Raw genomic sequence first — 22,377 nt, 5'->3', positions numbered from 1 at the left:
TTTTTTTTTTTGCCAGGGTACGTTGTATTTCTTACATTTACCAAACCTGGATGGATAATCTGCAGAAAAACTGGGAAGTTTACATTTAAATTATATTTAAAGACAAAAAGGAGTGGAAGATGAGAGGGAGGATTTCTTAGAAAAATAGATTAGATGTTTCCCTGTTGGTCGGAATGGCAGATCTTAAGATTCATTTTAAAGCGGTTTCCAGCAGCTGTTACCTGAATCTCCTCGGGGCTGAGATGCAACACGTCTTCCAGCTTCAGGACCCCGGCTGAAAGCAGCCTCGTTCAGGCACTTGGATGTAGCATCGCATTGATTCAGGATCAGTTTATTCAACTTTTTTTTTTTTTTTTTTGCAGTATTCAACAAATATCTGTACAGGGAAAACAGCTCATGTGAGGAGTCGCTCACAGGCTTTCAGGACAGAAGGACTCGTTCCGTATTTCCGAAGCAGATCTCTGGCTTCTTGTTGGAGGGAGTCGGAAACGGAACACGGAGACTTGCTGAGGTGCAGGAGGACGAGGCAACACTCCACCACATCTGGGTGTGGAAACATCTGAAAGACAAAGAGGGCACAGCTGGTCAGGACTGTTTGCCTGACATCAGACAGAAAACTCATTCCTGTCTCTAAATTCAATCAACTTTGGATTCAGAGGTCTGAACCTGGCTCCATCGTTGAGCTGAACTCCTTCATTCTCTCAGTGCAAATTGAATTAAGCGCCTCTGTAAGTGTTTCGTAAACAAGTTCAACACAACCAGGCCTTCTTTGTGTTAACTATCAAAAGATCTCAACTCTCTCAGAGAAGCAGGTGTCTTCTAAGTCTTTCGAAGTCTCTGTGGTATAAAATAGGCCAATCACCGGCTCATAAGAGCAGCAGGTTGTATGAAGTGTGAAAAATATAGAAATTCTTACAGAAAACACTGTTGCTGCTGTTTACATCAGCATAAAGCTCTAGAACTCAACATCATAAGGACATTTAGCCCAATAATAATGTGATAGGATGTAAAAACGGATATAACCCACTCTGATTCACCCACTGAAAGCAGGGTCGTTATGGTAACGGGACGCACAGCTTACAAGATTTACGATGGATCGAGAGGTTTGGGTCGTTCATAAAGGCTATTCCTTCAGCTGAGGAGTTCATTCAACAGTGTTCTGGCTGAAAGGGCAGATTTTTAGTGGAGAATTAAATCCACAACGGGCCAAATATTTTGAAGCTCTAAATGCGGCACAAGGACCAACTTTTCAAACCGTGGTTGAATTACTGATTTTCGATCAGTTGGTTAACAACCTGACGTTTGAATTCTGTTAGAATGTCAGACATCAGACTCTCAGTATCCTGCCTGACGACATTTACATGCTCCAGTCGTACCTTCATTGTGTCGGGCAGGTCAGACAGCTCTTCCTGGTATTTGGACATCTTGGCGGACAAAGAGAGAGGCGTCTCCTGCTCCTCGGAACTGATGAAGAAATACAGCTCAGTGATTAAAAGAATCAAATCCCGGGAGTAAACTACCAGCAGCATGTTAATCCTCACAGTGTCCGTGCTGCCAGGCTCGAGACACATTTATCAGAATGAAACTATTTGGATTAATTACATGTATTAATGTTAAAGTGACTGCACTTGACCTACTACTGGTTGTACATAAGATGGAAAAAGATTTATGGCCTTTGATCTGGTGTCTATCATTTCTTTTCTGATGGATTTTGAACAAAAACGCCATCCTGGAACTTTGAGCACTTTGTTTTTTTTAATCTAATTTGACAGAAAAGGTCCTGTAAGTGATGTGCGGTTGTACAGAACACGTCAAACAGCCTCACCGTAGCGCGGCATCAGCAGAGCTCCGGCTGTCTGACGGTGAACTGGCGTCCCGTTCGTCTCCGGAGCTGTGCTGCCCCGCCTGAGCTCGGCTGTGCTGCAGCACCATGGCGGCCAGCCGCTCCTGAATGTCTCTCACAGACCTCTGGGTGGCCTGAAAGGCGGCGTGAGGCTCAGACAGGAGCGGTGACACTTCAGAGTCCAGTTTATCAAACCGCCTGCTCTCGTCTGACGTTCCTCGACTCGTCGCCTTGTCATTCACTTCGTCTTCAGGACAGGAGTCAGAAGCTGAGAGGACAAGCCCATTCTGGACCTCCAGGCTGCCCGATGAGGCCCTCCACCAGCACTCATACAGACGGTGGTAATGGACAAAAGCCTGCAGGCTGCTGGCAGCAGCTTTGGCTTCATCTTCTGTGTGATGAAGCCTTCTGGGATGTTTCCTGGAACAAACGCTGACATCACCTGAATGACAAAGAGGGATCATGTCAAAAACTCTTACCTCCTAATTCATCAATTCCCGTTTTACAAACCAATCTTTAGATATTAGCAAACATTTTACTGATGATCAGACAGAATCTGTGTTGCACAAACGCAGAAATGATTTCTCACCATCTGGGAACAGCAGCCTGCAGAGTTGAGCAGAGACACTGAAGTGTCCTGCATCTCTGGGCAAAGCCACCGCCTGCCACAGCTCCTTCATCAGCTGCCCGTCATCATTCAGTAACCAGCTCAGCACAGCACGGGTCAGATGGACGGAGGAATACAGCAGGACCTGAGGATGGAGCGGACACCATCTTTAAAACCAAAGATTTAGCCGTTTTTTTTTCCCATCTTAATTGTAGTTTATGGACCGAACCTGTCTGAGGGGGACGCTGGCGGTGGGTGCAGGACTCTCCACAGACTTCAGCTCCTGAAGAAGAGCCGCGATGCTTCGATGTCCTTCTGAGCTTCGGGAAACGCCAAACTCCTCCTCCCAGATTTCTGTGGCTCGGTCCTGGATGCTGGTGGGACATTTGCCCGGCGAGGCCCACTGATGACTGGAGACGCAGGACGCTGGAGAGATGAGCTCAGAGTCCTCCAGCATCGCAGCCAGCAGCTCAGCCACACAGAGGTGCAGTCTGTGGACCTGCAGAGGGTCGGAAATGGGTCGGAAATGGGTCATTTGTCAGCGGTGATGAGATTCTCGCACCAAATGGAAAGCAAATGTATTCTTTTGGACGGAGAGGTTGTTTTAGAAGTCGTCTCGGGTACCCACCAGCAGGCTGTCCTGTGAGCTCAGCACCTCCTGAGCTCCGACCCAGTCCTGAGCAGCAGCCAGATCTTTAGCACATCGCAGCGCCAGCGACTGAGCCAGAGCTTCCTCTCCCGAGAGTCTCGCCAGACTGGCCGCCGTCCTCAGAGACGCGACATCGTTCTTCCGGGTGATGACTTTGGCTGCGTCGAAGCTGGAACCAGCTGCGAGGTAACTGGGAGAAAAGATTAAACAAGCAAGACCGGTTTTGTATTTGAAAACCAACTGTCCTGTTCAACCACGCAAGCAAACGAGGGAAAAAAACTTATGTTACTTGTTCCAGTTCTGACCATTTAGCAGCAGCAGATAAATGTCCATCTTTCTCCAGCACGGCCGCCCAGCTCGTGTACAACTCCTTCAAGAGTGATTCATCTGCTGGCAGCCTGGCTTTGACCAGAGCTATGGCCTCCCTGACAGACACAGAAACGCCTCCTCTGTTAGACTCGTAAAGCTAACACCGATTATAGATGCAGATTAAACGTCAAATATTTCATTTCATTGTTAAAACGTGGCGCAAATCAAAAGAGAATATGAAAAACAAATCTGCGAAAGAAGAGCACCTGAAGAGCTTGTGAGATCTCAGCAGGTCGACGGCCTCGTAGACTTTGTTGATTGACAGCAGGTGGGACGCTGCCTTCAGGTACTGCTCCTGCTGACAGAGCTGCTTGACAAAGGCCTCCACCGTTTGGCTCCACACTCGAAACCCAGCTGGACAAAAAGAAAAGACACTGAAATAACACCAGGTTCAGAGAAGTGAGCTGTTAAAGTGTTCATCGTGATGGGGTCACGAGGGACAACCTACTCCAATCAAAAAAAAACAACAAAAAACCCTGTTTCTGACTTAAAACGGCCACATCACGGGACAGCATGCTGGAGAGAAAATAACTCTGACAAGCCAGTAAAATATACGTCAGCGATGGCATCAGTTGTCACACCACACGGTGACCGAGTCTTTACCCATGGGAGCGATGGACAGCAGGTGGTCATTCAGTTCTCCTCTCTCCGTGGCGAGCTGCAGCGCTCCATCGAGGTCTCCACTCCACAGCCGCAGGTATACCACAGAGTCATAGTGACCCGCCTCCACGTGAGCCTCCTCTGAAGAACAACATACAAAGTTGAATGTAGGACTCAAGCGACAAACTCCTCACCATTTAAAAGGACACATTCTATAGAAAAATCCTTTTTTCTTCTGAATTTAAAGAGCAGATGTTTTGGTGTCCGAGGCCACAACCAAATGAAGAACCCAGACAAAACCCAACCTTTTCATTTAATCTTTAGGCCCCATATTTCTGAAAATGTCTCATAAAGTGAGTTAGTTAGATTCTTAGGAGAAACTACAAGGTTATCCAACTTCTCCATCTGTATCTCCACCTAAACTCAGCCTCAGATGATGCTGTATTCATTGTAACTCAGAAGTGAGCTGTTGAAACTCTTCTCCTCTTGCTTTTTCCTTTGCTATTGACATAAAATCTCATCATTAGTATGTAGTTCACTTAAAAGAAGAATTACATTAGCTGATAATAATGCTCTACCGGCACTTTGTTTAATCCCAACAAGGAAATCCGACTTCTAATGGGCATTCACCAGCACGAACTAGGAAATTCTGATTTCCGATTTGTTATTGAACGCACCATAAGCACAGCACTGGCTACGAAAACAGACACCTGTGAAATATTGGCCATATAACCAAAAGTTCTTATTCTCAGTTGCTGAAAACTGAAACAAAACACAGAGGAATGGAGCAACAACCGAGTCCAGAGTTTATGAAGCACATGTGTGAAGAAGAAATCATGACAACGGTGTGATTAACCAACCAGCAGCCTCCACAGTCTCAGCTCATGACCCACAACCCAACTGTGGCTGAAAGGTTTTTTAGGTAGCCTACCAGCTGTCTGTGGCTCAACTGCAGGCGAGTGAAATTAAAGTATTTGAGAAGTAGAGGAGTAATAGAGGAGTAAAATAATGGATTAAACTGCAGTTGCTGTGCCGTCTCTGTGTTATTTTGACCAAAGCCTGTCACATGTATCCGCCTGTTAAAGCTCATTCCAACAGCTAATTCAAACAAACAGACACAAACATACACACCTTCTGCTTCAAACATGCGGTACAGAGCCTGTCTGTCAGCAAACAGGCCCAGATGGATGTGATCTCCCTGTCCTGGGACACAGCCTGCAGGTGGTTCTGGAATATAAACAGAGTCCAATGAGCAGGCGTCATTGTGACGGTTCCAAAAGTCCTGTTTTCCCACAGCATCTCTGTGTCAAGAAGTGCACAGCAGTTTAATCTGAACCACTTTTTATCCAACCAACGGTTCAATCTGAAAGAAAACGCCTCATTAGACTGATCCCATCCAACTCATTCAGAATGAATTAATCAAACTGAGAGGTGAACTTGAACTTGAGTTGTCAGACGGTACAATGACTTTAAGGGCTAGAAACATGCAAGCAGCAAAACAAAACACGTCTTAGACGGATGCTTCTGAGTAAATGTGTTGTGGAACTGCTGCTTCATGTAAAAGGAGCTGTAGAAATGCTGTCAATATATGATATGAATCGATCTAGTTTGTCTTCTATTTAATCAACTGAGTTTCATCAGTAAATCAAGTACTTTAGTTCCACTTTTTCCTGGTCTGTGCTTGTCAAATAGCTCAAGTTGTCATGTAAAGGATGCATTCGGATCTCTAATCTTATGGCGATATATTTGAGCCTCTTTCCAGCGCGAGCAGTTGGATTCTGAGCGCAGACAGATGCGTTTTGCGAGCGTATCGGCTGTATTCTGAGCAGAAAATATTTTCAACTTAATCGGAGCAAACAGAAATCATTCCGAGCAAATAAGATTTAATTCAATTAATAAACCGATCACATCGTTTTTTTCCGTGTTGGATGACATGCGGTGAAATTGTTCGGGTTTGTGTATCGTTTGTATGGTTTTCTGGGATCTTTCTGGGAGGTGCTGTTGCCCCTGAACAGAAGAATATTCTACACAAATCAGGTAAAGTCATATTTTGCCGGGTATTTGACCGTCTGTGCAGTTGTATACCTCGACCAAATGTAACGCCATATAATCCAAATTATTTCAGATTGGAGAAATATTTGTCCATGGAAATATGGCTGCCGTTTTGCAAAAAAAGTGTACTTTTGACCATTCACTGCAGGTCTGATGTGAATGTGAACGTTTTGGCTCCGACAGCCTCACCGTTGCAGTGTTTGACAGAGGCCAGAGTGACACAGTCCTGCAGCAGCTCCTCTTTGGGCCGATGGTCCATGGATGTGCTGAGGGGCAGCATGGAGCGAGGCTTCTTCTTCTTCAGCAAGTTTAAATCTGAAAATACACACAGACGACGATTCAAATTAGTTACCCAACAACAAACAACAAGGATACCCTCATTTTGCCTTTTACTGCCACTGTGGCATCACGGAACAGAAGTTACAACATAACCTTGTAACATAACCACAACCTTCACTACACAAGATTTTAAACCAAGGAATCCAGAGAAAAGCCTCAATATAAAAGTGCATTATATGCTACTTTTGAATTCATTATTGGATTTTGCGTGTAACAATGTGATGGATTTACAACTGATCAAAGAAAATACCGTAAACAAACTATATCAAGGTTTAAACTAAGACCATGTGTGCTTCAGTGACCACACCACAGGACTGCAGCACCGTGCCCTTAAGCCCTCTCACCTGCAGGCATCACAGTCATGAATAAACACACACACCTGTAAACATTGCCAAACTATAATCCAACTGAAATCGAAATGCAAACCAAGAAATTGGCTCCTGCAGCGATTAATCACAGGAAATCAGGCGATTAAAGGATTTAATATTTGCACAGCCCTAAAATAAAAGCTGAATGAACATCCTCCAAGAGCGCTGATTCCATGTTTTTCTCCCAGGAGTTGGACAAAGTAGAACACGGGCGATAAAAATTAAACTGCGTACCTGGTTTGTCTTTACTTTTTGCAGCAGAAGAGGATCTTCCTTTCTCGAAAGTTGCTGGACGACAAAAAAAAAAAAAAAAAAAAAAAAGGTGATAAAAACATCCAAATAAAAATCGCTCACATGTGTTATTTCACACTTTGCTACCTGCTGGTGGCTCCAGGCTGTGCGTGGAGCCGACCTCATCTCCCTCGTCCTCAGACAGCTCCTGTTCCGTCGCCGCCTTCTCTGCGTTCATCTTTGGCACCGCAGCTCCTCCGGTGCCCGACGCAGCCTTGTTCTTCGTCTTCTGCTTGGAACCGGTCTTCTTCTTCTCTTGCAACATCGACATCTTTTTCCCTGAGTTGAGAACAAAAATGCAAAGCTTAAAGCGTTCCGACACCAAATATCAGCGAGGATGCGCTCCTGGCGCTTCAACAGACGGACGTTTACCTTTTGGCGGCTTTGTAAACTCTTGTTTGGAGACTTTCCACTCCTGCACGGTGAAGTCTTTGCCTCCGGTCCAGATCACATCCGGATCAACAGGTGACCAGTCCGCACACAGCAGATATCCAGCATGACCTCGATAGTTAGACAGAGCTGCCTCTTCCAGCACATCCCACACCTAAATGAAACAAAAAGGTTCAACAGCATAAACTCCACAGCACATCTAAGAGGTTAAATGGTGGTTTTATAAAGCCAGCTCATTGAAACAAAGCAGCAATCTGCCATAAACGTTCCCCATACTCACCTGGGCTGTGCCGTCATATGACGCAGTGACCAGTCGGGCGCTGTGGTGCGGACTCCAAGCCATGCCGGTGATTTTAGCCGTGTGGCCACACAACCTGCGATACGGCTCTGTCAGCACCACAGGGCTCTCTGGAGGATTCTCTGAAGAGAAACAAACCACTGAGATGTCAAATATCTCAAATATGACACCAAACTAACAACAACAAGCCAAAAATACATGATGCGTATGCTTTATTGAGCTCTCTTTAGCTTTCTTAAATAGAATTTTTCAGTGTGGAGAAGAAAGTTCCTCTCAGATTTCAAGTGTAGGTAAGGATTTAAGTTACCACTTAGGTTTTAAATAGTGTTGTTTAACATTTGGAACTTGTGACAGATGTGGTGAGTTTGCGGCCTCTAAATGTGGCGCTTTGAGGAGATTTCTTTTATCAGGTCAGAAAACATTGGCGCAGAGCGAAGTGGGTCAAAATGCCACCTCCACCGGGCATTTAATAAGTGCTCGCTGGTGTTAGAAAAGTGTAAAGACACCAGGAGTTTCTTCAACACCAAGAGGCGCAATTTAACACCAGATAGCACCAATTAACACCTGGTTGTGTATGAAAATGATCTCCAGCCTCAGCCAGTGACGTTTTCACCTGGTGAGGATAAAATAAGGGCCGGAGCCAACACATTGGGGCTAATTTGTGGCACCTTTAAGCCAAGCTTTGACTTTATTTCAGCTTCCAATGGGAAGATCCAAATCAAAGCTCTTCTAATTTCAAAATTAATTTAGCAGATTTACTCAGGGAAATATCTTGGACCGACTGGATATTCGAGGGACTCCTCTCACCTATAATGGTGTGGAGATCGTGCACATAAACGATGGCGTTGCTGGATCCTGAGGCCAGGAGACAGTGCAGTTCGGGTGGAGAGCTGTGGTCGTGGTGCCATCGTAACGTGTTGATGATCTTGTGGTGCTGCTGGATGCTGCACAGCAGCTTCAGATTGGGAGCCTGATATACATCAATGCACCTGTGGGAGAAGCACGTGGTCAGATGTATAAAAGAAGGGAAACAAAGGAGAGAAATGAAAAGGGCCAACAGCAAACTAGAAATAAAAGACAGAGTGCTTTTTAAATACTGGCAAATACATTTTTTAAGGGACATCTGACAGAAATCACTGCCGGACAGTTTATTTTCACCTACTAGCTCTAAATTTTTGCCCTTCTGACTCTGACAGTTGGCATGCAGTGAGTTTTAGAGCTGTCCTCCAATCACAAAGTCCTCCAACTAGATAACCCAGTTCAACAGTTCACACACATCCAAACTCATTATTCTGTAGCCTCCAGTCAACACACAGCTATTGGACAGTCGGCGTGTTGTGAGATGGGTCGTGTCCCGCCCGTCACTCACCCATCCTCGTTGCCGATGGCAACAACTTTCCCATCTGGCTTCCAGCTGAGGTCTGTGTGTGGAGACAGCTTGTGCTGTAAAAAAAAAAAAAAAGCAAAGCTCGCAGTTTTAACCTATTCAAATCACTTCTATTTACATTCAACAGCAAACATGGAACAGGAAGCCAGTGCCAGGCAGGATGCCGGCTGCATTAAAGCTCTGGCATGAGGAACATGAGTGTTTCTGACAGATGCTCCTGGTTCACTGACGGGTTCCTGAAATTTGTGTTTCCATGTAATTGTTACCAAAAAGGTACCAAATTAATTCTCTGTGCACCAAAGAAAGGCATTTACCTACATAATTACATCATCATCATCATCCTCCCACCTTTATGCTGTTGGTGTCTCTAATGAGCTTGTTGATGTCCGACGCCTCCCCGGTCAGTTTGGACGGATCATGCTGCAGAATGACACCCTCACCGGCACAGCTGTACAGGCTGAAGCTTGGCTTTCCTGCAGCACCTGAATGCCGCACACACAAACCCAAAGATTTATAGACTCATAGACTCTGTTCATCAAGAGTGACTTTTAATAGATATGCAAAGGCAGCAGCAGTTACCCTGTGGTAACATAACAGCGTTGGGTGCACAGAAGTGTTTTTTAAAAATCCTGTTCACGATTACAAGCTCACAGCCCTCTTCCGTGCCCTTGTTGCTTTGTTTTCTGGAGCATGACCACCATTTGTAGTGACCCACTCGTACAGAAACTCCTCCACCGTGCCATTCAAACACGAATCAGGGGTCCTTTAAAGCAGTAAACTCGGAGAGAATTCTATTAAATGTGTTCATCTTGGACCTAAATGCTTTTTTCCATGCAGCATTTACACCAGGCACTACACACATTTGAGCTAAACACATGTTATTTAATGGATGAAAACCTTTTACAATGGCACAGACACAGATAATTTAACCCAATTACTCAGATAAACACCCCAAAAGACTTCACCCTGCAGACAAATGTACAATAAGAAGCTGTTGTGAGGAAATGCCCAACTATAAAGGGTCAAAATCTCAGCGAGAAAATCCCTCTCCTTACACCACTCGGGTGGATATAACTGATGTATTCTGCAGCTGTCACCTGCGTTCACCTTCTTCCACCTCAGTTTGCACCTGCGGGCAGTAAGGATGTAAAGAGCTGACATGTGACAGTCTCTTAGGAAGCAGCTGGTCCCAATTCCCCCTGCACACCTACTTTAAGTCATCTTGGCATTCTGGGCCAATCAGAGCTCCATGATGTGGTCTGAACTGGCGCCAAAGCTGCAGGCAAAACTATCTGCTCCTTTTGTGCGGAAAGGAGACCGAAGCAGATTGCTGCCACAACAATTCCGTTTATGGCTTCGAAGCCGAGCGACTGATGCTTTAATCAAAACGTCATGTGCCGACAGCTGGTGAAATTAAATTACAACCCGGCTTCCCCCGTGAGTGAATCAAGTGGAGGGAGGTAAGCTCCAAGTGTTTTCTCAGCTCATTCGATTACAGAATCGATTACAAAAGGACGTGTGGAGACGTTTGGGCTTTTAAGCTGTTTTTTTTTTTTTTTTTTTTTGGCCAGGTCAGAACCATCAGAGCGAACAGCAGAAGTAGCTCAGAGATCATTAGAGGAAACTTACCGAACGACACCGGGGGGACTGGAGGGCCCCAGGCCAGTGTGTAAACCGTTTTCTTGTGATAGGAGTTCGATATCTGAGGAGGCCTGGGAGGAGATGAAGCAGAACAAATGCCCAATACACAAGGTTCCAAAAACAAAAGCAAAGATGGACCTTTTTGGCCAATTGAAGTCAACAACATGGAAGTATTTTCTAAAAAGTGCAATGAGGAGAAAAATCCCATCTACCTCGGTGTTCTTTAAAACATACAGAGTATCATTTAGGCCTAACACATACTCAGACTGCATCAAAGGTTCTTGCTCATAAGCAATTCAGTAGTTGTTTTGGGATTAATGAGACTATAAATAAAAGGAGGAGAGTAAGTGTCTATAATAAAAGCTTTAGGTGAACTTTGAGGACCTGCGATGGGTTTTAACACGGACAGGAGACGGAACGTGTGAGGAGTGGTCAATACAAAACGGGTCTTACTTGTTGGAGAAGACATCGTAAATGCCAACTTTGCCGTCATCTGTTCCAAAAGACAAGGATCCTTCTCTTTTCGGGTGCCACGCCAACTACAATAAACAAAAAGTTTCTCAATCTTTCTCATCTCAAGTGCTTCTTTTGTGTCATCGGTGACATTTTTCAGACACGAACCACGGCCCTGAAAATGAGGTTGATGTTATTTTATGTGAAAATGCAAATGTGGGGATAAGACGGAGCGGACGTGGCACACAGTTTACCGTGCCAGCTGCTCATATAATGTCTGGATGATATTCAAATGAGACTGTGTGAACGAAACGGGCGAACACTTAAAATTACGAGGAATTAAGACTCCGACAAACCAGTCGCCTCGGCACGAACCGCATCAGTGTGTGTTTCAATATGTGAAATCACACAGGAGTTTTTCTGTTTGAAAATGAAAACGAAAAGAAAAAAAAACGTCTCACCGCTGTGACCTTGGACTTGATGCCCTGCCAGAAGGACCTGATGTCGTACTGGTTCTGAGTGGTCAGCGTGTTCCACACACGGATCATGTTGTCACCGACGCCCAGCGCCAGACACCCCGAAGCCACGGGGGAGAAGGTGAGGGCGTAGATGACTCCCCCGAGGGTGGGCAGAGTCCAACAGCAGCCCAGAGAGTTCAGATCCCAGCATTTCACCTGAAAAATATCCCAAAAACAAAAACAAAACATACAGACTCATACCAAACTGATCCCATCAGTCATTTTCAGCAAAACGGAGACTTTTTGAGTTGTAAACTGGTAAAATATCTCTTCTAATAACGGTGGCACAAACAGGCCTGAAGGTTCTTCGAATGCCCAGAGAAGCCCGACTAACTCAGAACCCTGAAATCCTAAAAAGCTCTGACTGAAGGATTATTTCATTCATTCAAAGCAAACTTTGGATCAGAGAAAGGTGACCCACCTCTCTGTCCATGGAGGTGCTGATGAGCAGCTCTCCGCCGTCCTGAAGGTGAACTGAACTCAAGTTGAAGACGATCCGGTTATGGTTCTGACCCTCTGAGGACGACCCAAACAGGCTCCATCTTTGCTTCCCTGCCTTGGTCAAATCCCACATCACCAACTCCCCACTAGAGCCACAAATAATCAGATAAAAGCCAGTTTAAGGAAACCAGAACTACTGAGCACTGCTGTCGGGTTTGATTTAAATGAGGAGGCTGTACCTGAAGCAGCTGGACACGAGTTGCGTCGGTCTTCCTTTAGGCCAGTGGACATTGAGCCAGATTCTCTCTTTGACCCCGGGGTCGACCGCAGAGCCTCTTCTATTCAGGTACGGCATCTTCAAAGTCATCAAACCTGTGACCGGAGTGAAGGAGAGGATTACACAACATGGTCAAATTTCATCTTCCTTAAAGGACATCAGCGGTCTGATCCAAGTTCTCTGCACCTGGGAGCTGATTCCTGAGGAATTTTTAGCTTTATGTTCACTCTGAAGTGAACATCTTCAAAACTAAATATAAACTGAGCTTAAAATGTGTTCAGAGTCGTGCTGTTTGCACCAGCAGCCCACAAATCTGCCCAGTGATGCTGGTGATGAACCCCTCACCTTTTCCCTTTGCCGTGCTCCAGATCCGCACGGTCTGGTCTTTGCTTCCAGACGCCAGATAGCAGCCCTTCTCCTCTCCCGTGGACACCCCGTTTGTTGCTGAAATACATCAAAAACAAGTCTCACGTTTACAGAAAAACGGTGGCGCCACAAGAATATGCTCGAGTTGTGCTCGATGGTCGTTTCTTTCAGTGTGACTCGACGCCGTTACCTTCACTGTCCTCAGGTCTGCTTTGAAGAGAGTCCTCACCAGCCGAAGGCGACCACGCCAGCGAGTGGATCTCATTGTCGTGTCCACGGAGACGGTGCGTCACCTCGCCTTTCTTACTCAGGTCCATCAACACAATCATCCCATCCTTGTACCTATAACGGGGTTGTCACAGTTACTGAAATTCTTCTCTTTCACACATGGGTCAGAGGTTTCCACACCCTTCATTCAGTCATCCCTGTGAAAGTGACGGCGCCATGGTGACCATGCCATATTTGCCATTCACGCGAGATTGGACAGTACATCGCGTCATGTGGCCATAACAATTCATATCACCGTGCAGTGGTTGTGTGGAACAGCAGCGACGGATGGAAACGGCTGAAAATAATCACTTTTCTCTAAGTTTGAGCTCGTTGAACTGTGAGGTTTAACTGCTCTACAGGAACAGCGTCGTGGTCATCAGCTCCTCTACATGTCACTGCTGCATCATCACACAAAACTAGGTTTTTATAGTATTTTGCCACAAGAATTCATATAAAGAGAGCAAACACAGAGTGTTGTGTTAAGAAAAAACGACTGTGGACGGCAGCAGCTGAAAACACGCATGTGCTGCAGCTAATTACCGTAAATTCCGGACTATAAGCCGCTATTTTTTTCCCAGGCTTTGAGTACCGCGGCTTATAATACGGTGCGGCTAATATAGGTTGTTTTCTTTTTTTTCATGCCACCAAAAAAACATTTTGCCTCTTAACATTAGACCAATAAAATTAACGAATAGTTCACAGTGGTCCAATGAAATTGTACGATAAATCGAACGCACTCACGCTACTAAATTATTGTAAATCGGTAATTTGTACTCACCTTCAACATGGAAAACGAACGAAGAAATGCATATGATGCAGCGAGTGACGACGTCCTGAACCTTTGATGGTTTTAGTGCGCAGGAGGAAGGTTACTGTCTTTTTTTTTATTATTATTTTTTTTAAACCAGCCGTGTTACAGGCACTGTTCGCAGAAAAAGCATTTACGCCACGTATTTGTGTGTTACCCATAGGTATTTAAGTTAAAACCATCGGTGTTACAGGCACTGTTCGGGAGAAAAAAAGCTATTTGCAGCATGTATTTGTTTATGTTACCATACGCATTTAATAAAAGTTTAAAAATCCTCACGTGTAACATCTTTCTGTGTAAATATCTCATATTACAATGTGGACACCCACGGCTTATAACTTTCTTTAAAAAAATAGAGGGTGCGGCTTATAATCATAATATCTATTCATTTAATAACGCGACACGTTGGACTTCTCTGAACTTAACCACCACGACTTTGTCTGTCCGTTGATTGCGACCGCAACAGTTCACAAGAGAGGAAGTAACATGCGACTCCGACACACTCAGCTGCTGTCAGAAACTACTACTAAAACTACTTTTTTAAAGCAATTGTACATATCATGTAGTCAGTAAGACTTAATTCCACAGTTTAGATTCCAGAAAGAATAGAAAATCATTAAAGAATCATTAGTTTGACTTCAGGTGGCCTAAAATCTGTCAATAGAGAAAGTTCTGTGCGTGTCTCAAAGACGATTTGAGCTACAATAAACTAAAAAACTAAATTCAAATTGAACCTTTTCACTAAAATGAAAGCGAAACACAGACAAAGCAGAGAACAAACAGACCTAACCTTTGTCCGTTTAAATCAGTGCAGAGAAATTTTTATTTTTTGCATCATAGCTGCCTTCAAATATATAAGTAATAAAAGTTCCGTTGAGGTCTATAATTTGTGTCTCTTTACAAACTACCCGGCGTCCTCCAGGTTAAAAACCACACCGAGTCAAATCCTCAGTTTTAAACCGGAACCCCCTGATAAAAGCACTTTTAAAAGCAACAATCTGCGGTCTGTGACTTTAACGGTGGAGTTTCTTCTTACCCAACAGCCACGGAGCTCCAGGTGTGAGGGGAGCAGGTGAGACAGAAGATGGTCCTGGGCTCGGGGAAGAAGCTGGCGCTGTCTCCCGTGTGGAACCAGTGGACGACCACGACTCCTTTCTCATCCCCAGACACCACCAGGTTTTTATCCACAGGGGACCAGTGCACGGCTGAGACGGGGCTCTGAGTGGACACAACGACAAAAGTAACCTCATGAGTATTTTATAGTCAGGTTCCAGAGGCAAAATGTTCACATCTTTATTCTTGTCATTGGCTGAATATTCAGACATAAAAAAATAAGAGCACGGTAATGAGAAAGTATACCAGATTGTATACCAGACCCTTTTCTTTTGGAGATCAAAGAGTAGTGGTCATCTTACCATCCAAATGGCCCCCCAACACACTGGTTGAAGGGGTTAGAAGGACAAAGCCAGCATAGGGGCTGGGTTTGGGCCTTTAAACTCATGTAAAACGCAGCTTTTGGTGCATGTGGGACAATGAGGCAGAAGAGCGGACTCTCACCTGATGAGCTGCATGCTCCTTTATCAGAGCTCTGCTGTCCGAGTCCCAGAAGCGAATACTGCCATCATTGGAGGAGCTGACACAAATGTGACTCTGTCCTGCATGCTGACAGAAAGAAAAGCCCGACACCAAGTCCCTGTGCCCCACGAGCTCACCTGCAAAACACAGAAAGAGGACGCTTTACATCAGACCCCTGACTCTGAACAAACAGTTCTGTCACTTCTTCTGTGAATCTGAGAAAACAGCCATGGAAAAATAGATTTTGTTATATTTGCATCTGAACTGGGTTTGTGGTTTGAAAGAATGGATACTCAGGTTTAATGAAGGAGTTTCTTGTGAAAATCCACACGCAGAAACTTGTCTGGAATTTTCCTACATAGATCTGAACCATTCCTTTAGTTAAAAATCCAACAATAAAAATCAGTGTTGGGTTTATTCTGTAACTGATAACATTTACTTTAATTGTTCTCTGAAAATTGTGAAAACTGTTGCCTCGTCCAAACCCTGAGAAATTCAACTCAGAATTAAATAAAAACCAAGTACATCTAAACAAATAGATTCCAAGAGCACAAGGAATCCGGGGTCCCCCGTCGACAGCTTCCGTTCTGACCAATAACAGAGATCCAAAAGCATTCAGGGTAACTTTAAAAAAAAAACTCCAGGCTCCTCTCATTTGTTCAGTTCAGATCAGTTTCAAAATAAGTTATCATCTCATTCCGGCCCAATAATGAATCCCCAAATGGCTTTTTCTTTTAGCACCAACTGTAATCGTCACACCTGAGAAGAATGTCTCGTTTCGTTTGGTCCATTAGGGGACTTATTATGTGCGTGCAACACATAATTTTTTGGCCGTAAAGACAAATGGAAGACTTAACCGTGTGTTTTCTGATGAGCGGCAGCTTCAACAGCCTCACCTGTGACCCTGCATGAGGATGCAGTCACGTCAATCAAGTAGATGACGTTTTTGGCTCCGACGCCCAGTAAACCTTTGCTGTTGACATCACTGCAGCGCGAGCAGTACCAGTTGGGAGAGGCGGGAAGCGACCTGTCACGCATGGTGCGTCCGGCAGTTGAAACACTTTTATATTTCCTTGTAAAGTTTGAAAACCCAAACTTCTCACATGTCACCCGGACTGTCGTCGCTACAACACTAATAGCCGTAAGATGAACGTGGTGTCGTAAATTCTGCTCGTGTTGAGTACGGAATCCCAATAGGGTGAAATCATGCGGAGTTCGCTATTTTTAAAACTAGACCAACCTCGTATTAACAATTTATTTTACGTTAAATTCAACATAACGTATAATTAACGATCTATAACAGAACTAGATATATTTCTACCTATTGGAGTCAAGAAATGACCAAACTGATATTGTATAACAACACGGTAAACGTTACTAACATAAATCGAAGAGGCGAGCGTCGTGAAAATCCAACATGGCGACTGCAATGACAGGACGTGGTGAGACAAACGCAACATATTTGACCATGTTTGCATTTTTATAGTATAATTGAAGCTTTTGCCATATGTGTTTTTAAATGGATCGGTGCTTGTTTTCAGGTGTCAACTTTTTAAGGAGTATATCTGGGTTGTTACACTCCAGGTAAGCTGATTAATAAATGTGTCCGTACAGCTGACGGTGTCACTGTCTCTGCAGAAGGACGTTATTTCTAAGACATGTCAAGTTGTTTTGTGTATAATATTGAAACATATAACCCCATGTATATTAATGTTTGGCTCGCATTGTCGAATGCAAATGAAAACCATTATTTAATTTGCTAGTCGTTTGGTCATTTTTTAAAATTCACAATCATACAAAGACAACTTATCTCCTGTAGAAAGTAAGAAACTGTATTGGTGTGTTAAAGGAAAAAAAAAGCTAATTTTAAATCTTAATACAGTAACAAGTTTGAAAAACTTTGGGACAGTTTACAACCGTATTACAGCCCCTTTAACAAAGCTTCTGGAAACAGATCAACGACTGCTTCTGTTGTTGTGAACAACACAATTTCCTCTGTTCCTTCTTGATTTTGGCAACTCAGTAGTTGATTGTTTTTTTTTGTTGTTATTGTTGTTGTTGTTTTAACGTCCATTCTGCAGCTGGTAACTTTTACTACAGATTCATGCTGTTGTAATTTGTACATAATGTGGTTTGGCACTGTGTTGCTGGAATAAGTAAGAGTCAAATGTGAGGCCATCTGTCTGACAGCTAAAGCTTGGCTGAAACTGGGTCTTCAACAGGACAATGATCCCAAACGCAGCAGCAAATCTACAACAGAATGTCTGAAAATATCATCGAGAAAGAGACTACTTCGAGTTATCGCTGCTGAAGGTGGTTCTACAAACTGTTGGATCATGGAGTGGCCTTTTAAATTAAAGGAAGAGTTAACAAATTTTTAGATTGACATTCTGTTGCAACAGCTTTTTTTGGGATCTGACATTGTGCAGAATAGATTTTTAAGCAAGTTCAATTTTATTACAGACCCTTCTTGTAGTTGATTTAGGTTACTGAGTTAGTCTGTGGACTGATGTAACCAGGGATGATCTTTAAAGGACTTTGTTTTAACTTTTAAGTCACATTGTGGTGCACAATATCTGAGTATCTGAGGGTGTGTGTCACTCTTGTACCTTTCTTTACCTTTTACTTTTCCTCTACGCCTCCCAGGTTGCAGATTCTGGGTGGTGCGTCGCCGCAGCTCTCATGTCTCCACACCAGCACTTCACTGGAGTCAAAACTCTGGGAAAGGAACAACCTGAAAGTGTATCCGCCTCAGCTGCCAGATGAACCTCGCAGGCCAGCAGTGAGTATTTCTGCCTGGTCACGTGTAACCTTCAGGTTGCTGAGAAACGGAGAGTCACTGGCTTTGCATTTTATGTTTGTGTGAACAGATTGTTTCTGTGATTCCTGAAACAGTGCGGCAGATGGCTCTCGTCTTTGCGAGTGACTGTACACGCTTATGCTTCTTTTCACAGGAGATCTACCACTGCAGGAGGCAGATTAAGTACAGCAAAGACAAAATGTGGTACCTGGCCAAAATGGTAAGAACCCCAACAGGGACTGATGTCATTAAAATGACTTCTCCGAGCTGCAATTGACCAAAAAGTATTTCCCTCCAGCTGTTGCTGTGTGTGCATGACCAAGTTGGGCATAAGAAAAACTGGATGGAAAATATCGCATCACTAAATGCAATGGAAACATAAATAAATAAATCGTGATATTCATATATATATATATATAGTGACATGAAAAAGAACGTTCACTCTCTTTTAGTTGACAGACTTTACATATCAAAACATACTAATAAATCCACTGGTCTTTAGATTTGATAAATCCAACCTCAGATGAATAACAACACATGACATATCACACTGTGTCATTATTTATTGAATAAAAACTGAGACAAAACACAGAAGCAGTGTATGAAAAACTAAGTGAACCCCATGATGCAACAGCTTGTAGCGCCTCCTTTAGCAGTAATAAGTTGAAGTGATGGTTTTCTGTATGATTTTATCAGTCTCTCACATGGTTGTGGAGGAATTTTGGCCCTCTCTTCAGGTCCCATCACAGCATTTCTGTCAGGTTGAGGTCTGGACTTTGACTGGACCATTGCAACAGCTTGATTATTTTCTTTTTCAGACATTCTGTTGTAGATTTGCTACTGTGTTTGGGATCATTGTCCTGTTGATGACCCAGTTTCAGCCCAGCTTTAGCTGTCAGACAGATGGCCTCACATTTGACTCTAGAATACTTTGGTATACAGAGGAGTTCATGGTGGACTCAATGACTGCAAGTTGTCCAGGTCCTGTGGCTGCAGAACAAGCCCACATCATCAGCCCTCCACCACCGTAGAACAGCCCTCTTGTTCAGATGTAACTTTCCAAACCTAAGCTGTGCTGTCATGTTCTTTTTAGAGAGAAGAGGCTTTCTCCTGCAACCCTTCCAAACAAGCCATACTTGTTCAGTCTTTTTCTAATTGTGTTGTCATGAACTTTAACATTTAACATGCTAACTGAGGCCTGTAGAGTCTGAGATGTAGCTCTTGGGTTTTTGACCTTGGGGTGAACTTGCTGGGACGTCCACTCCTGGGAAGATTGACAGCTGTCCTGAATGTTTTCCACTTGTGAATAATCTTTCTCTCTGTAGAATGATGGACTCCAAACAGTTTGGAAATGGCCTTATAACCCTTCCCAGATTGATGGGCAGCAACAGTTGCTTCTCTCAGATCATTGCTGATGTCTTTCCTCCTTGGAATTGTGGTGACACATTTCCACACTTCCTAATTTGGAAATTACCCAAACCTCAGAGTGTTTGTTATTTTGAAGCTCATCTGTTAAATGCGCCGCAGCTGTTTTCACATTTTCTTTGTTCATCAACTCATAGTTTTCCGTTTGCCACTCGCTGCCGTTTAAACGCAGCCTCCTCAGGCACTAGAACACCCTGTAGGCCTGACAGCTGTGCAGAAACATTTGTTTGGTTGTTTTATCTAATCCTGTCCCCTCCTTACAGATCCAAGGGATGAGCATTGATCAGGCCATTGCACAGCTGGAGTTCAATGACAAGAAAGGGGCGAAAATTATGAAAGAGGTTGGTAGCTGCGTGTTCATCCCTCTCATCTATCAGCCAGCATGTGTGTTAGAAGCAGTTACAAGTTTATTGTTCATCAAACTCTTAATTATAATTTTCCCTTTGAATTTTTTTAACAGCACATTTATTCATCGAGTCATGCTGTGTTAATGCGCCGTTATGACATCCTCCTCTGTGCACACAAGTGTATGCGCGAAGGTCTCAGCGCTTTGTTTGCTTCTTTCAGGTTCTCCTTGAAGCTCAAGAGATGGCAGTCAAAAATCACAACGTGGAGTACAAATCCAACCTGTATGTAGGTGAGTGTGTGCAGCACTTCAGGGGGCTTGTGAACAACTCCACATCAGCACCGCAACAAAACCTCCAGTTAGATGTTTTAACAAACCCGGCGTCGTTTGTTGATGCATTGTAATGGTGTTTATTATTCCTCAGTGTCTCAGTATAAAATATGCAGCAAGGCCACGTTGAAAAACCTTTTTTTTTCTTTTTTTTTTTTGGTGGATTAAGCTGTCGGTGTGTTTTTAATAATGGAGCCATGCGATCCCAAGTTGGAGCAATTATTCAAGTATGTTAAAGTTTCTTTCAAGTGGAAAGACTTCGTCTCCCCACAACAACGTAGACCTTTCACATTAGTCACCACCTGCCGTCAGCGTAAAAAAGCGAGAAAACAAATTAAAAGTGGGAAAGGACGATTGTGGCTGGGAGGGGAAACGGGTTTATCTTAAAGCAGTAGATTTGAGTTTTGATGCAGTACAAAGTGAGTAATTCATGTGGAGTTGCTACCACGATAAGCCTAAAGTTTTCATCCAAGGGCACCTCTTCAAATAGAATGATTTGTTCTGTCTCTTACACCCTCTCGTCATCACACTCTGCCCCCTCCTCTCTCCTCTCCTGTAGCCGAGTCGTTCTCCAGCAAAGGGAAGTACCTGCAGCGGATCCGATACCATGGCAAGGGCATGTATGGCATCATGGACAAAGTTTATTGTCACCTTTTTGTCAAGCTGGTGGAGGGTGTGCCGCCCAAAACCGAGGAGAGAACGAGCTTCGACCAGGCCAAAGAGTATGTCGAGAGCCTGAAGAACCGAACCATCATCCACAGTCTGTAGATCAGTCAGTGCTGTGTCTCTCTGTGTGTGTATGTATCATTTAACATTTTGTAAATAAACAAAAACATGGAAAAATGGGTGGTGATGATGATATTTTCGAATGATTAAATTTTTTTCTGAGTTCAAGAGGTTGACCCATCCCTCACCCTTCTCTCCCACAAGATCAGCCGATTTTGACATCTGCAGTACCCACTAACTTTTGATATATGTTCTAATCTTTAGAACCTTCAGTGTTTTGTGGCAGGGAATAGCTGAAGCAAATGACAGGTTCTTTCACTGAGAGAAACTAAATGATCTGGTAACGAGCGCACTTTCAACCAGGGTAGATAAGCAGATCCACTGATGAGACGACGAAAGAACAGCTGTGCACAAAAAACCTAGCAGAGAGCAGAGGAACGCCACAGTCACACCAAACTCACAGTATCACTGACACTCATGCTGGAGGAATGAGCCTCTTGAGATTGAATGCTCTCGAGGAATCAGCAGCTACAAAGATGGAGCTGATAAAACAATGCAACCCTGAATAAGATAATTTCATACAGGTTGTTACAGCTAATATGTTCTGGTTCCAAAGTGTCTCAGAATGTAAAATGGTGAAAGAGTTTTACCGCAGAATAGTCCTATGGTGCATTTCCTTCCACTTCAGCACACGTCAAGTCATTGAAACACCTAAAAGGTGTGGATGCGGACAGACATCCCCTTCTATTTCTGAAAAATCAGTTTTAATCCCCAAAGATCAGGTGAAAATGGAGCTTTGAGTGTGTGCCTGTCATGCTGTCACCACTTCTCGTGAGTGATTGCTGTGTTAGGGTGACAGCTGCGAACACAGCTCCCGACTACAGACCTGCCAACATCACTGTTCCTCATCCCTTCACCTTGACAACAGCTCTGTGGGAAACTGGCTTCAGGTGTTCCATTAAACGCGCAGCGCGTGTTGGGCTGAAAATGTTAGAGGGCCGGGTAGGTCTAAAGCTAGAAAAACGAGATTTCAAACGGCAACAAAATGCTTCAGTACACCTCCCATTAAAAGCATTTGCATGTTTAACTTTTGGTATGCTCCCCTTTTTTTTCCCCTGTTGTCTTTACACTCTTATGTAAAACTCCAACAAACCTGAATTATGTCTGCGCATTTTGTTGCATTCCCTTGAAATTTCTCAGCCTCAGAC

The 22,377-nt window shown here is 43.9% G+C and overlaps 2 protein-coding genes across 2 annotated transcripts; one reads left to right on the top strand and one right to left on the bottom strand.

The window, feature by feature from the left end:
- Positions 1 to 369: 369 nt before the first annotated feature.
- On the bottom strand, positions 370 to 16,688 carry gemin5 (gem (nuclear organelle) associated protein 5). The gene is made up of 28 exons (XM_072374287.1): positions 16,439 to 16,688; positions 15,525 to 15,679; positions 15,004 to 15,185; positions 13,080 to 13,231; positions 12,869 to 12,967; positions 12,486 to 12,618; positions 12,227 to 12,392; positions 11,749 to 11,961; positions 11,288 to 11,373; positions 10,823 to 10,905; positions 9,542 to 9,675; positions 9,176 to 9,249; positions 8,614 to 8,795; positions 7,789 to 7,928; positions 7,491 to 7,662; positions 7,206 to 7,397; positions 7,062 to 7,115; positions 6,310 to 6,435; positions 5,200 to 5,295; positions 4,072 to 4,209; positions 3,675 to 3,822; positions 3,405 to 3,524; positions 3,079 to 3,289; positions 2,680 to 2,949; positions 2,433 to 2,595; positions 1,826 to 2,285; positions 1,377 to 1,464; positions 370 to 559 (listed from the first exon to the last, which is right to left on the bottom strand). The coding sequence occupies exons 1-28, from the start codon at positions 16,578 to 16,580 to the stop codon at positions 395 to 397; spliced, it is 4,344 nt and encodes a 1,447-aa protein (XP_072230388.1). The 5' UTR covers positions 16,581 to 16,688; the 3' UTR covers positions 370 to 394.
- Positions 16,689 to 16,914: 226 nt separating this feature from the next.
- Positions 16,915 to 21,267, top strand: mrpl22 (mitochondrial ribosomal protein L22). The gene is made up of 7 exons (XM_072375419.1): positions 16,915 to 16,984; positions 17,084 to 17,126; positions 18,189 to 18,324; positions 18,497 to 18,562; positions 20,031 to 20,108; positions 20,335 to 20,404; positions 21,003 to 21,267. Exons 1-7 carry the CDS (start codon positions 16,960 to 16,962, stop codon positions 21,209 to 21,211), a joined length of 627 nt encoding a protein of 208 aa, XP_072231520.1. The 5' UTR covers positions 16,915 to 16,959; the 3' UTR covers positions 21,212 to 21,267.
- The last annotated feature ends 1,110 nt before the right edge of the window (positions 21,268 to 22,377 follow it).

This window comes from Leuresthes tenuis, unplaced genomic scaffold (assembly GCF_036924035.1).
Source record: "Leuresthes tenuis unplaced genomic scaffold, fLeuTen1.0.hap1 SCAF_21, whole genome shotgun sequence".
NCBI lineage: Eukaryota > Metazoa > Chordata > Actinopteri > Atheriniformes > Atherinopsidae > Leuresthes > Leuresthes tenuis.
Note: the sequence above shows the minus strand (reverse complement) of the source record. Positions and strands in the feature narration are given on the sequence as shown.

Coding starts and splice junctions, on each gene's coding strand:
- mrpl22 (XM_072375419.1), top strand. CDS start 16,960: ATGGCGACTGCAATGACAGGACGTG. Junction 16,985..17,083: donor GACTGCAATGACAGGACGTG/GTGAGACAAACG, acceptor GCTTGTTTTCAG/GTGTCAACTTTTTAAGGAGT. Junction 18,563..20,030: donor TGTGGTACCTGGCCAAAATG/GTAAGAACCCCA, acceptor CCCTCCTTACAG/ATCCAAGGGATGAGCATTGA.
- gemin5 (XM_072374287.1), bottom strand. CDS start 16,580: ATGCGTGACAGGTCGCTTCCCGCCTCTCCCAACTGGTACTGCTCGCGC. Junction 12,393..12,485: donor CTCGTGTCCAGCTGCTTCAG/GTACAGCCTCCT, acceptor TTGTGGCTCTAG/TGGGGAGTTGGTGATGTGGG. Junction 2,286..2,432: donor CAGGCTGCTGTTCCCAGATG/GTGAGAAATCAT, acceptor TTTGTCATTCAG/GTGATGTCAGCGTTTGTTCC.